General features: G+C 44.9%; 1 protein-coding gene across 1 annotated transcript; it reads right to left on the bottom strand.

Moving 5' to 3' along the window:
- Window positions 1–492: 492 nt before the first annotated feature.
- On the bottom strand, window positions 493–15,166 carry LOC129842603 (NACHT, LRR and PYD domains-containing protein 3-like). Its single transcript, XM_055911233.1, has 9 exons — window positions 15,052–15,166; window positions 13,557–14,950; window positions 12,883–13,367; window positions 12,626–12,799; window positions 12,373–12,546; window positions 8,990–9,163; window positions 8,752–8,789; window positions 3,610–4,156; window positions 493–3,179 (listed from the first exon to the last, which is right to left on the bottom strand). Exons 1-9 carry the CDS (start codon window positions 15,164–15,166, stop codon window positions 3,071–3,073), a joined length of 3,210 nt encoding a protein of 1,069 aa, XP_055767208.1. The 3' UTR covers window positions 493–3,070.
- Window positions 15,167–15,667: the final 501 nt, after the last annotated feature.

Here is a 15,667-nt window from a genome sequence, read left to right as displayed (position 1 = left end):
AAGGAACCAGCTTCGGGCAGTCTACAGCCCTAAGGAACCAGCTTCGGGCAGTCTACAGCCCTAAGGAACCAGCTTCGGGCAGTCTACAGCCCTAAGGAACCAGCTTCGGGCAGTCTACAGGGATGACCTATGGACCTCTGTGGAGAAACTGGTGAATACTGTAGCTGTAGAGTCAAAGGCTGGTATTTTGTTCGGACCCTTAAGTTATCCGAGCATAAATCCTCATTAAATGTTCCGTTGTACGTGTGCATTTATGCTTACATAAGAGCACATGCCAAGGGAAAGAACCAAGTATCCTAGTAGGCTGCAACCTGACGTCATCAGATAATTTCCAGGTCGATGCCTGGAGGTCAGTAAGAATTGATGTCGACTGTTACGAATCCCTTTGGCCCGGCAGTCTAGGGGGGGATGGTAACGAGACCCGTAACATAACTCATGCAAAGTATAATAGTGAAAACGAAAAACCACAGACAACTAAATTACCGTCAAACACTCCTGGTTTATTTGTAAACACACGGTAAAGGGGGGCAGGAAAAGGGGCTGAGCTGGACCCAAGGAAAGAAATAATAAGTATCCAAAAACACCCCTAAGCTAGACTACGTGCTTTAAGAACAGCTAGCTAACTAACCAACAATACAGTGGGTGGTCCGCCCAGTTCTAACTAGTGTTTATATACAAAGTATTCCTACGGGTAGTGTATGCCTATGGGCGATTTGTCTTGGTACCCCCTTTTCCCACCATCAAACAAACAGTCAAACACCATAACAAAAACAATATTCACAGGTGGGGACAAAGTGACATGTAGTTGCAAAAACAAAAGACAGCTCAATCCAAAGAGAGAGATTTAGAGAACGAGATATAGCGAGATATAGCGAGATATAGCGAGAGATTGAGAGAGATTGAGAGAGATTGAGAGAACGAGATATAGCGAGATATAGCGAGATATAGCGAGAGATTGAGAGAGATTGAGAGAGATTGAGAGAGAGAGAGAGATTGAAACAAAGAGATCGAGCTCTAGAGAAAACAACTGAATGGGGTTTTAAACCAAGGGAAAGGGGATGTGATTGGGTAATGGAAACAGGAGGAGGTGTGTCTTCTGATTGATGACTGATTGGGGAATGATGATTGCCACCTGTGAGGGGAGAAGGAGAGAAAAGAAACACACAGAATACACACACACAGGATACCTGTATCCGTAACATCGACCTCAAGACTTGTGTTAAGGGGACCTGTAGTAGTTTTACTACCCGTCAATGTCTTACACCATTGTAGTGGTGATGGGTATGAAGGAGATGGAGGGAGGAGAGAGTGATAAAGAGATGGAGGGATGTATAGAGGGAAACAGAGGCAGAGATGGAGGAGAGAGAGACAGATGATCACTTCAAGGTGTCCTGGTTCTCCTGTTCTTCTCCCATGTCATCACTAGTGTTAGCAGTTGATGTTATTCTTCAATAACACAAAACCCAAAGCAAATCAGGGGGAGAAAAAGTAGTTTAGTAAAATAGAACGAATCATAGATGTTATGCTGAGAAGGGGAAGGTCGATGTTCATTCTTCATTCTTCCCTGTCCAAAGTTACAGGATGTAATTTATAACCCAACACTAGCCTGTGTTTGACCAATTATGATTCCTTGCAGTAAAATTGGGCCAATTGCCAGATAACAAGTATCAGGTTCAATGTACATTTAGACCAATGAGATATCTTGACACATGTACAGTTGATGTCGGAAGTTGACTTTGACTTTGTTGTCCTTAAGCCATTTTGCCACAACTTTGGAAGTATGCTTGGGGTCATTGTCCATTTGGAAGACCCATTTGCGACCAAGCGTTAACTTCCTGACTGTTGTCTTAAGATGTTGCTTCAATATATCCACATAATTTTCCTCGCTTATGTAGTCATCTATTATGTGAAGTGCACCAGTCCCTCCTGCAGCAAAGCACCTCCACAACATGATGCTGCCCACCCCATGCTTCACGGTTGGGATGGTGATTTTCGGCTTGCAAGCATCCCCCTTTTTCCTCCAAACATAACGATGATCATTATGGCCAAACAGTTCTATTTATGTTTCATCAGACCAGAGGACATGTCTCCAAAAAGTACAATCTTTGTCCCCATGTGCAGTTGCAAACTGTAGTCTGGCTTTTTTATGGCGGTTTTGGAGCAGTGGCTTCTTCCTTGCTGAGCGGCCTTTCAGGTTATGTGGATATAGGACTCGTTTTACTGTGGATATAGATACTTTGTACCTGTTTCCTCCAGCACCTTCACAAGGTTCTTTGCTGTTGTTCTGGGATTGATTTGCACTTTTCGCACCAAAGTACGTTCATCTCTAGGAGACAGAACGCGTCTCCTTCCTGAGCGGTATGACGGCTGCGTGGTCCCATGGTGTTTATACTTGTGTACTATTGTTTGTACAGATGAAAGTGGCACCTTCAGGTGTTTGGAAATTGCTCCCAAGGATGAACCAGACTTGTGGAGGTCTACCATTTTTTTTCTGAGGTCTTGGCTGATTTCTTTTGATTTTCCCAAGATGTCAAGCAAAGAGGAACTGAGTTTGAAGGTAGGCCTTAAAATACATCCACAGGTACACCTCCAATTGACTCAAAGGATGTAAATTAGCCTATCAGAAGCTTCTAAAGCCATGACATAATTTTCTGGAATTTTCCAAGCTGTTTAAAGGCACAGTCAACTTAGTGTATGTAAACTTCTGACCCACTGGAATTGTGATACAGTGAATTATAAGTGAAATAATCTGTCTGTAAACAACTGCTGGAAAAATTACTTTGCATGCACAAAGTAGATGTCCTAACCAACTTGCCAAAACTATAGTTTGTTAACAAGAAATTTGTGGAGTGGTTGAAAACTAGTTTTAATGACTCCAACCTAAGTGTATGTAAACTTCCGACTTCAACTGTGGCTATGAGTCCAAGGAGTGAAATTCATGACAAGTCTCTGACCTATTAATCATTAAGTCCCTATTACAGAAAAACAACTATTTCCATTGATCGTTAATTCCCTCTTGACCTCTAGAAGACTGTAGAGTACAGTAACACACCTCCAATGCGTTGTGTATTTATCTTCTAAACATTCTTACACTAGGACCTTTGCTTCTCTTGCTCTTCTTGTGTTTATGTGTCCTGTGACCATCTTCTTCTTCACTATTATGTCTCCTCCTGCTCCTCCTGAGAGAGAGACAGAGAGACAGAGAGAGACAGAGAGAGACAGAGAGAGACACAGACACAGAGAGACAGAGAGAGACACAGACACAGAGAGACAGAGAGAGACACAGAGAGACACAGAGACAGAGAGACAGAGAGACAGAGATTATCTTGTGTTTGTCTCCTGTGACCGTCTCCTTCTTCACTATCATGTCTCCTCCTGCTGCTACTGCTCAGAGTGAAAGAGAGGGGGAGAGAGAGGGGGAGAGACATCCAACAGAACCCATTAAAACACACCACTACTACTAATCTGTCTGTAGGTCCAACAGAACCCATTAAAACACACCACTACTATTAATCTAACTGTCTGTAGGTCCAACAGAACACATTAAAACACACCACTACTACTAATCTAACTGTCTGTAGGTCCAACAGAACACATTAAAACACTCACCTCTGAATGTGTTGGTCATCTATCTGACACAGAGTCACTGAGGAGTAAACCCCAAACCCAGGATAGAGGGGTTCAGTGAATGTGGTGCGTTCTGTGTAAAGGTGTGTCAGTGTACCAGAGGAGGACACACTATAGAAGGTCAAAGTACCAGCTGGCCAGTCCAGATACACTCCAACTCTGTTAGAAACAGGACCAGGGATGGATCTCCTACAGACTCCAGCATGGTCAAAGTAATAACCTCTATCAGAGCAGTACAAACACCAGGACTTCCTATTGGCTCCAATCCTACTGTCAACCTCCCCTCCCTTCCTCATCAGTCCTTTGTACACCACACCAATGTCAGCCATGTCACCATCCATCTCCACCTCCCAGTAATAACGAGATCCAGATAAGCCTTCTTTGCAGAGAATTTGGTAAAGATAGTCAAATCTGTCTGGATGGTCTTCATAATGCTGCTTCTCTTCCACCAATGTCACCTTCCTGTTCCCCTCAGACAGTACCAGGTTTGGGTTTGCTGTATTTGGGTCCAGGGTGAGATGACAGGCATCTGTAGACAAAAGGAGAGTTTAATCAAACCACATCTTCATATACAATGTTGTTTTGTAGTTACAGAACAAGTATTGATTAGTTACTATGTTGGATGTACCACTGGATATCATAAGGTGAATGCACCAATTTGTAAGTCGCTCTGGATAAGAGCGTCTGCTAAATGACTTAAATGTAAATGTAAAATGTTACTATCGTTCTGAATGTCAGTGCTGAGAGATTAGATTTTTGAGGTTCAGTTTCAGTTCGATTATTTAAAAAATAATCACGGTTTTTGATCTAATAAAAAAATAAATACATGAAATAAAGCTTTTTAATGGCAGTTCCAAAGCCCAACATATTTGACCTGTTCTCCCCAATTAAGGTGTCACCAATCTCCTGTGCTATGTGCTCCCCATACTGTACTGTCTTTAGTCATAGCCTGCCTAAGTAGTACCCTGCGCAGTTGTCTGATGACATCATTTTACTAGCTTTTCTGAGTAGATATGAACTGTTTCTGTACATTCCTCTCTCATGCGGTGTGTGTATCTAACCTAAAAGGCTCCGCATGGTCAATCCAACATCTGCAGTAGCCGTACAGCATTTACTGTGATACAAGGCAGTCATACACTATATATACACAAAAGTATGTGGACACCTGTTCAAATTAGTGGATTTGTTTATTTCAGCCACACCCGTTGCTGACAGGTGTATAAAATAGAGCACACAGCCATGCAATCTCCATAGACAAACATTGGCAGTAGAATGGCCTTGCTGAAGAGCTCAGTGACTTTCAACATGACAACATCATAGGATGCCACCTTTCCAACAAGTGAGTTTGTAAAATCTCTGCCCTGCTTGAGCTGCCCCCGGTCAACTGTAAGTGCTGTTATTGTGAAGTGGCAACGTCTAGGAGCAACAACGGCTCAGCCGCAAAGTGGTAGACCACACGAGCTCACAGAACTGGACCGCCGAGTGCTGAAGCGCGTAAAAATCGTCTGTCCTCGGTTGCAACACTGACCACCGAGTTCCAAACTGCCTTTGGAAGCAACGTCAGCACAAGAACTGTTCATCAGGAGCTTCATGAAATGGCCGAGCAGCCGCACACACAAGCCTAAAATCATCATGTGAAATGCCAAGCACCAACTGGAGTGGTGTAAAGATGTCCGCCATTGGACTCTGGAGCAGGGGAAACACGTTCTCTGGAGTGATGAATCACACTTCACCATCTGGCAGTCCGACGGATAAATCTGGGTTTGGCGGATGCCAGGAGAACGCTACCTGCCCCAAACACAATGACATTCTAAACGATTCTGTGCTTACAACTTTGTGGCAACAGTTTGGGGAAGGGCCTTTCCTGTTTCAGCTGTGCCATATAGATTGCAAAATAGTTGGGATGAGATTTTGGATGGGACTAAAAACAAACAAAAGATAACTATTGAAAAATATACTGTGTCCATAAAATGTATATAGTATGTATAAGATAGAAGTAGAGGCCTAACTGGTGTTGTCCATTAGTTTACTACAATTACGGGATGGGTGGTAGGGTTAGGGGACAATAATAAAGAGGGAAAATGTATACAGTATATATATAAAAAACAGCAGTCTCAACGTCAACAGTGAAGAGGCGACTCTGGGATGCTGGCCTTCTAGGCAGAGTTCCTCTGTCCAGTCTCAACGTCACCAGCGAAGAGGCGACTCCGGGATGCTGGCCTTCTAGGCAGAGTTGTAAAGAAAAAGCCATATCTCAGACTGGCCAATAAAAAGAAAAGATTAAAATGGGCAAAAGAACACAGACACTGGACAGAGGAACTCTGCCTAGAAGGCCAGCATCCCAGAGTGGCCTCTTCACTGTTGACGTTGGGACTGGACAGAGGAACTCTGCCTTGAAGGCCAGCATCCCGGAGTCGCCTCTTCACTGTTGACGTTGAGACTGGACAGAGGAACTCTGCCTAGAAGGCCAGCATCCCGGAGTCGCCTCTTCACTGTTGACGTTGAGACTGGACAGAGGAACTCTGCCTAGAAGGCCAGCCTCCCGGAGTCGCCTCTTCACTGTTGACATTGAGACTGGTGTTTTGCGGGTAGTATTTAATAAAGCTGCCATTTGAGGACTTGTGAGGTGTCTGTTTCTCAAACTAGACACTCTAATGTACTTGTCCTCTTTCTCAGTTGTGCACCGGGGCCTCCCACTCCTCTTTCTATTCTGGTTAGAGCCAGTTTGCGCTGTTCTGTGAAGGAAGTAGTTCACAGCCTTGTACGAGATCTTCAGTTTCTTGGCAATTTCTCACATGGAATATCCTTCATTTCTCAGAACAAGAATAGACTGACGAGTTTCAGAAGAAAGTCCTTTGTTTCTAGCCATTTTGAGCATGTAATCGAACCCACAAATGCTGATGCTCCAGATCCTCAACTAGTCTAAAGAAGGCCAGTTTTATTGCTTCTTTAATCAGAACAACAGTTTTCAGCTGTGCTAACATAATTGCAAAAGTGTTTTATAATGATCAATTAGCCTTTTAAAATGCTAAAGTTGGATTAGCTAACACAACGTGCCATTGGAACACAGGAGTGATGGTTGCTGATAATGGGTCTATGTAGATAATCCATAACAAATCAGCTGTTTCCAGCTGCAATGGTCATTTACAACATGAACAATGTCTACACTGTATTTATGATCAATTTGATGTTCTTTTAAATGGACAAAAATGTTTGCTTTTCTTTAAAAAACAAGGACATTTCTAAGTGGCCCCAAACTTTTGAACAATGGTGAGTGTATATATACACCAAAAATTATATGGGGGATTGGAAATGAAGACAATTACATTGATGGAAGCAACAATCTATCTGCAATATTAAAGCTGATCCACCCCCACCCCATGCCCCAGAAATGGTTTGTCAAGATCGGTGTGGAAGAACTTGACTGGCCTGCACAGAGCCCTGACCTCAACCCCATCGATCACCTTTGGGATGAATTGGAACACCGACTGCGAGCCAGGCCTAATCGCCCAACATCAGTGCCCGACCTCGCTAATGCTCATGGCTGAATGGAATCAAGTCCCTGCAGCAATGTTCCAACATCTAGTGGAAAGCCTTCCCAGAAGAGTGGAGGCTGTTATAGCAGCAATGTTCCAACATCTAGTGGAAAGCCTTCCCAGAAGACTGGAGGCTGTTATAGCAGCAATGTTCCAACATCTAGTGGAAAGCCTTCCCAGAAGACTGGAGGCTGTTATAGCAGCAATGTTCCAACATCTAGTGGAAAGCCTTCCCAGAAGACTGGAGGCTGTTATAGCAGCAATGTTCCAACATCTAGTGGAAAGCCTTCCCAGAAGACTGGAGGCTGTTATAGCAGCAATGTTCCAACATCTAGTGGAAAGCCTTCCCAGAAGACTGGAGGCTGTTATAGCAGCAATGTTCCAACATCTAGTGGAAAGCCTTCCCAGAAGACTGGAGGCTGTTATAGCAGCAATGTTCCAACATCTAGTGGAAAGCCTTCCCAGAAGACTGGAGGCTGTTATAGCAGCAATGTTCCAGCATCTAGTGGAAAGCCTTCCCAGAAGACTGGAGGCTGTTATAGCAGCAATGTTCCAACATCTAGTGGAAAGCCTTCCCAGAAGACTGGAGGCTGTTATAGCAGCAATGTTCCAACATCTAGTGGAAAGCCTTCCCAGAAGACTGGAGGCTGTTATAGCAGCAATGTTCCAACATCTAGTGGAAAGCCTTCCCAGAAGAGTGGAGGCTGTTATAGCAGCAATGTTCCAACATCTAGTGGAAAGCCTTCCCAGAAGAGTGGAGGCTGTTATAGCAGCAATGTTCCAACATCTAGTGGAAAGCCTTCCCAGAAGAGTGGAGGCTGTTATAGCAGCAATGTTCCAACATCTAGTGGAAAGCCGTCCCAGAAGAGTGGAGGCTGTTATAGCAGCAATGTTCCAACATCTAGTGGAAAGCCTTCCCAGAAGAGTGGAGGCTGTTATAGCAGCAATGTTCCAACATCTAGTGTAAAGCCTTCCCAGAAGAGTGGAGGCTGTTATAGCAGCAAAGAGGAGACCAACTCCATATTAATTAATGCCCATGATTTTGGAATGAGATGTTCGACGATCTGGTGTCCACATACTTTGAGTCATGTAGTGTACTTCTTGTGTTTTGCTGAGCAGAGCTGTTGTGAAGGAAGTTATCAAGGAAGTGAGTTTGTGTTTATACAGGACCTCCCGCCCCCACCTACCGTCAACCAATCATGTTAATGTGGAGCTATACGGAGCCCTCCGCATTGTTACAAGATTTGGCCTCCGCAAGCCCCTGGACACTTCATAATTGCGTCACAACCTCCATAAGTATCACATATCTGGAGCAAGCATAAATTGTCTTCAAAGTAGCTGGTGAAGGTTGAATATCTGCTTAGTGAAAACTACAACTCCTTTCAGCCCAGCTTCCCACAAAGTTCTTGACTTGATTTCTGTCGTGAATGATCTGATTTCTCGCTTGAAAAAAAAAACAAGCTAAATGGAATTCAAATAATTGAACCGAAGTCAGTCAATTAGTTGTTTAATAACTAAAACAATTAAAAAGAATCACTCAGCACTAAGCCACTAGGTTCTGAATATGTAGTTGATTGAAGAGACTTACATTTTGTCGGCCCTGATTTCAGCCTGCACTCTCCACCACTGTAGGAGAAACAGGATATCAGAACAGGTTAGCAGAAGAAGAGTATTCATGTGGTGATGATGTATGCTGTGTTGGAGTGCTCAGCCTGCTGAGTAAACTTCCCCTTAATTCTACCATCATGTCCTCATGTTACTGACCCTACTACACTACATATGACACAACCGCTGCTCACACTATTAGGACATCTATTCTGACTTACTTCAGCTTCATCAGTTTATATGTGGGATCCACCAGAGCAGCTGAAAGCAGTCCCCCTGCAGAGTCTCCTGGGTGATTGTAGCTCAGGTCCAGCTCTTTCAGGTGGGAGGGGTTTGACCTCAGAGCTGAAGACAGAGCAGCACAGCCCTCCTCTGTGACCAGACAGCCAGACAGCCTACAGAGAGACACACAACAGCTGTCTAGGTTGGTGTACTGGTGTCAATCATCTTGTAGGACACCCGTACATTTTGTCCATGACACAAACATTGTCATGAAACATCAGATTTTCAGAGTATTTGTTTTACTAAGCTCAGTACTGACCTGACTGTAACAGCTGTACTTACCCCAGTGTGTGTAGTTTACAGTCTGGATCCTCCAGTCCAGCAGACAGCAGTGTAACTCAGCTCAGTACAGACCTGACTGAAACAGCTGTACTTACCCCAGTGTGTGTAGTTTACAGTCTGGATCCTCCAGTCCAGCAGACAGCAGTGTAACTCCTGAGTCCTGCAGGTCATTGTCTCTCAGCTCCAGTTGGTTCAGTTGTGAGTTGGGTGAATTCAGGACTGAGGCCAGATCTGAACAGCAACCCTCTGTCAGACCACACTGACCCAGACTAGAGGGGAGAAGAGGACAAACTTGAACGCCAGCAACGCATGCACGCACACACACACACACACACACACACACACGAAAAAAACTTACTGTGTGTAGTTTACAGTCTGGATCCTCCAGTCCAGCAGACAGCAGTGTAACTCAGCTCAGTAATCAAATCAAATTTTATTGGTCACATACACATGGTTAGCAGATGTTAATGTGAGTGTAGTGAAATGCTTGTGCTTCTAGTTCCGACAGTGCAGTAATATCTAACAAGTAATCTAACAATTCCCCAACAACTACCTAATACACACAAACTAAAGGGGTGAATGAAATTATGTTCATATAAGTATATGGATGAGCGATGGCCGAGCGGCATAGGCAAGGTGCAATAGATGGTATAAAATACAGTATATACATATGAGATGAGTAATGTAAGATATGTAAACATTATTAAAGTGGCATTATTAAAGTGACATTGTTCAAAGTGACTAGTGATCCATTAATTAAAGTGTCCAGTGATCGGGTCTCAATGTGGGCAGCAACCTCTCTGAGTTAGTGATGGCTGTTTAACAGTCTGATGGCCTTGAGATAGAAGCTGTTTCTCAATCTTTGGGTCCCTGCTTTGATGCACCTGTACTGACCTCGCCTTCTGGATGGTAGCGGGGTGAACAGGCAGTGGCTCGGGTGGTTGTTGTCCTTGATGATCTTTATGGCCTTCCTGTGACATCGGGAGCTGTAGGTGTCCTGGAGGGCAGGTAGTTTGCCCCCGGTGATGCGTTGTGCAGACCGCACCACCCTCTGGAGAGCCTTGCTGTTGTGGGCGGAGCAGTTGCCGTACCAGGTGGTGATACAGCCCGACAGGATGCTCTCGATTGTGCATCTGTAGAAGTTTGTGAGTATTTTTGGTGAAAGGCTGAATTTCTTCAGTCTCCTGAGGTTGAAGAGGCGCTGCTGCGCCTTCTTTACAACGCTGTCTGCGTGGGTGGACCATTTCAGTTTGTCCGTGATGTGTACGCCGAGGAACTTAAAACTTTCCACCTTCTCCACTACTGTCCCGTCGATGGGGGGGGGGGGGGGGGGGAATTGCTCCCTCTGCTGTTTCCTGAAGTCCACAATCATCTCCTTTGTTTTGTTTTATTGACGTTGAGTGAGAGGTTATTTTCCTGACACCACACTCCGAGGGCCCTCACCTCCTCCCTGTAGGCCGTCTCGTCGTTGTTGATAATCAAGCCTACCACTGGGGTGTATTCTGCAAACTTGATGATTGAGTTGGAGGCCACGCGGTCATGGATGAACAGGGAGTACAGGAGGGGGCTGAGAACCCACCCTTGTGGGGCCCCAGTGTTGAGGATCAGCGAAGTGGAGATGTTGTTTCCTACCTTCACCACCTGGAGGCGGCCTGTCAGGAAGTCCAGGACCCAATTGCACAGGGTGAGGTTGAGACCAGGGCCTTAAGCTTAATGATGAGTTTGGAGGGTACTATGGTGTTGAATGCTGAGCTGTAGTCAATGAACAGCATCCTTACATAGATATTCCTCTTGTCCAGATGGGTTAGGGCAGTGTGCAGTGTGATGGCGATTGCGTCATCTGTGGGCCTGTTGGGGCGGTATGCAAATTGGAGTGGGTCTAGGGTGGCCGGTAAGGAGCCGGTGATATGATCCTTGACTAATCTCTCAAAGCACTTCATGATGACAGAAGTGAGTGCTACGGGGCGGTAGTCATTTAGTTCAGTTATCTTTGCCTTTTTAGGAACAGGAACAATGGTAGCCATCTTGAAACATGTGGGATGGTCTGCGCATGCTCTGAGGACACGGCTAGGGATGCCGTCTGGGCCTGCAGCCTTGCGAGGGTTAACATGTTTATCTCACGTCAGCCACTGAGAAGGAATTGAGGGGGGGCCGACAATCCTTGTTAGCAAGCCGCAACGGTGGCACTGTATTATCCTCAAAGGGGTCAAAGAAGGTGTTTAGTTTTTCTGGAAGCGTGACGTCGGTATCCGTGATGTGGCTGTTTCTGTTTATGTAGTCCGTGATTTCCTGTAGACCCTGCCACATACGTCTCGTGTCTGAGCTGTTGAGTTGCGACTCCAGTTTGTCCCTGTACCGGTATTTCACTTGTTTGATTGCCTTGCGGAGGGAATAACTACACTGTTTATATTCAGACATATCACCAGACCTCTTTCCAAGGTTAAATGAGGTGGATCGCGCTTTCAGTTTTGCGCAAATGCTGCCATCCACCCACAATTTCTGGTTAGGGTAGGTTTTAATAGTTACAGTGGGTACAACATCTCCAATGCACTTATTTATAAACATACTCCCCGAGTCAGCGTATAGATCAATGTCGTTCTCTGAGGCTGACCGGAACATATTCCGGTCCGCGTGAAAAAAATAAAACAACAGTACTGACCTGACTGAAACAGCTGTACTTACCCCAGTGTGTGTAGTTTACAGTCTGGATCCTTCAGTCCAGCAGACAGCAGTGTAACTCAGCTCAGTACCGACCTGACTGAAACAGCTGTACTTACCCCAGTGTGTGTAGTTTACAGTCTGGATCCTCCAGTCCAGCAGACAGCAGTGTAACTCCTGAGTCCTGCAGGTCATTGTCTCTCAGCTCCAGTTGGTTCAGTTGTGAGTTGGGTGAACTCAGGACTGAGGCCAGATCTGAACAGCAACCCTCTGTCAGACCACACTGACCCAGACTAGAGGGCAGAAGAGGACAAACTTGAACGCTAGCAACACACACACGCACACACACACACACACACACACACACACACACACAAAAAACCTTAGTGTGTGTAGTTTACAGTCTGGATCCTCCAGTCCAGCAGACAGCAGTGTAACTCCTGAGTCCTGCAGGTCATTGTTTCTCAGCTCCAGTTGGTTCAGTTGTGAGTTGGGTGAACTCAGGACTGAGGCCAGATCTGAACAGCAACCCTCTGTCAGACCACACTGACCCAGACTAGAGGTTAGAGGAGCACATGATTAACACATGATTAAAACATCCACATAATAACTCATGCTGAAGATATTTAACTCACACTAGTGTCTGTATGTTGCAGAGTGAACTGGCTAGTCCAACACAGAGCAGCTCCACTCCTCTGTCTCCCAGGTCATTGTAGCTGAGGTCCAGTTCTCTCAGGGGGGAGTTTGGTGTCTGCAGAGCTGAGGCCAGAGTCTCACAGGATTTATATGTGACTTTACAGCCATCCAGTCTGGAGAGAGGAGATAATCTGTTAGATATACAAATCCTTCATTATAATGATACTGTAAACATCAACTCAATAACAGAACTTACAGTGCTCTCTTGCAGGTTTTCACTACCGGCAGCAACCTCTGATAACCTTTCTCTGATGTGTTGTATGTCTTCAGGTCAAACTCCTCCAGCACCTCCTCTGACATCAGTAACAGGTAGGCCAGGGCTGAACATTGGTCAGGTTTTAGTCTTGTTTCTGAAAGAGTTCCTGATCGCAGGGAGGTCTGCATGTCTTCAACTAGAGAGTTGGAACCAAGTTCATTCAGACAATGGAACAGGTTGATGATCCTTTCTGGTGAGGATTCCCTTTTGATCTTGTCTGAAAGGTACCTGACTGTTCTCTTAACTGTTTCCTCATTGGTCTGTGTTGTACTTCCTGTCTGTGTCAGAAGGCCTCGTAACAGATTCTGATTGGACTCCAGTGAGAGACCCAGAAGGAAGCGGAGGAACAGGTCCAGGTTTCCATTCTCACTCTTCAAGGCCTGGACCACTGCTGTCCTGTGTAAGTCAGACAATTTGAATGACTCCTTCTCTTCATCATTGTCATCATCTTCCTCATCCTCTTCCTCATCGTCATCATCGTCGTTGTCGTCATCCCTCTCCTCCTCATAATTCTTCTCCTCCTCTTCCTTCTCCTCCTCATCCCCCTCCTTCTCCTCCTCCTCCTCATCATTCTCCTCATCTTCCTCCTCATCATCATCATCATTACCAGTGACTGCTTTGGAGGAGAAAACATTTTCCTTCTTGTCCAGACATGATTCTAAAGCATGCACTGCTGCTAGAAACTCCTGAATGCTCAGATGCACAAAGCTGTAGACCTTGTCTTGGTACAGCCCAGATTCTTCTTTAAAGATCTCTGTACACAACGCTGAGTACTCTGATGCCTCTGTGACATCAAGGCCACACTCTCTCAGGTCCTCCTCATAGAAGATCAGGTTGCCCTTCTGCAGCTGTTGGAAAGCCAGCTTTGCCAGTTTCAGGATCATCTCTTTGTCTGACTGAGACAGTTCCTTTGGGTTTGTCTCTGGGGCTTTGTTGTACTTCCTGTTCTTCACAATGATTTGGATGAGAATGAAGTGTGAGTACATCTGGGTCAGAGTTTTGGGGACTTCATCCTTCTCTGCCTCTTTCAGCATCATCTCAAGGACAGTGGCTGATATCCAACAGAAGACTGGTATGTGGCACATGATGTGGAGGCTCCTTGATATCTTCACGTGTTTGATGATTTCATTGGCCAAATTCTGATCTGTGATTTTCTTCCTGAAGTACTCCTCCTTCTGTGGATCATTGAACCCTCGTACCTCTGTCACCTGGTCAACACACTCAGGAGGGATCTGATTGGCTGCTGCAGGCCGTGTGGTTATCCAGAGATGAGCAGAGGGAAGCAGATTCCCCTTGATGAGGTTTGTCAGCAGCACGTCCACTGAGGTTGGCTTCGTGACATCACAGCACTTCTCCTTGTTTTTGAAGTCTAGAGGAAGTCGACACTCATCCAGACCATCCAAAATGAAAACAGTTTTGGTTTCACCATCTTCAATGCTGTCAATCTCTTTCAGCTCTGAGAAGTAGTGGGAAAGAAGTTGCATCAGACTGTATTGGTCCTTTTTCAGGTTCAGATCACGGAAAGGAAGAGGAAACATGAAATGAACGTCCTGATTTGCTTTTCCCTCTGCCCAGTCAAGGAGGAACTTCTGCACAGAGACTGTTTTTCCAATGCCAGCGATTCCTTTTGTCAGGTTTGTAAAACCTATCCTCTTGATATGGTTGTCTGACTCTCCGTTAAGGGAAGATTCAGTGTCACTCTCAGATGAAGAAGAAATTCTGCCTAATGGTTTAGACGGTTTCCTGAATATCTTTTTTTTATTCTGGAAGATGTCGTTGCATTTGATTGGTGTCTCTTGTGTGGTTTGTTTCTTGGATGCCATCTCTATCTGTCTCACCTCATGTTCATTATTGAGCCCTCCACTTCCACCCTCTGTGATGTAGAGCTCTGTGTAAATGTCATTTAACAGACTTTGGTTTCCATGGTGTCCAATTCCTTCAGATATGTGTTGATACTTATGTTTCAGTTTAGCCTTAATGTCTTGTTGGACTGTCAGCAGAGTTTGACCTGTAGGAAAACAATGAGAGTTGGGAATCATAAGTTTGTGTGTGTGTTTTATAAGTACCTTTGTACCGTTCTTTGTAATATTGTATGAAATACAGTCTTACTTCTTCTGTCCAGAAGGTTGTGTGTGATCTTTAATGTATCCTCACTGTCCAAACTCTCCACTTCCTTATTGTCATGTGGTAATGGCTCATGGCTGAAATCAGGTGGATAACCCATTGACTGATTACTCTTCATTGATAGCAGGCTGGTTGTAGGTGACTCTGCTCTGGGCTTCTGGACACTGAACAAAACAGGGAGACAGATCACCTCAATAATATCTCATCAACTTCCTTTTAACAACTGTATAATGGACCTTCTACTGTATAAATCCTGATGCTTCTTTTTAAATTAATCCTCATTTAGGAAAACAGCAGCACTGAGTGGTATCTACTCTGTCTTTTATAAAGCTAGCCAGCTTCAGGTAGCTTTGCAGCTTCAGGTAGCTAGCCAGCTTCAGGTAGCTAGCTAGCTTCAGGTAGCTTCACATTCCAGGTCCAGCTTCATCTATACTATTATGGTGTATACGCCTGCTGCTAAGTCTAGTAGGCTTATAACTGTGTGTCGCACATGGCTAGTCGAACCCCGAACTCTTCATTTAGGCAGATTAACTCAGACCTAACTCCACTTATCCTGAATGAAGTGTCTGAGCCACTCATTGAGGATTAATGAAATCAAATA

This window comes from Salvelinus fontinalis, unplaced genomic scaffold (assembly GCF_029448725.1).
Source record: "Salvelinus fontinalis isolate EN_2023a unplaced genomic scaffold, ASM2944872v1 scaffold_0056, whole genome shotgun sequence".
Lineage (NCBI taxonomy): Eukaryota > Metazoa > Chordata > Actinopteri > Salmoniformes > Salmonidae > Salvelinus > Salvelinus fontinalis.
The sequence above is the reverse complement of the archived record's forward strand: the minus strand, read 5'-3'. Positions and strand labels throughout refer to the sequence as shown.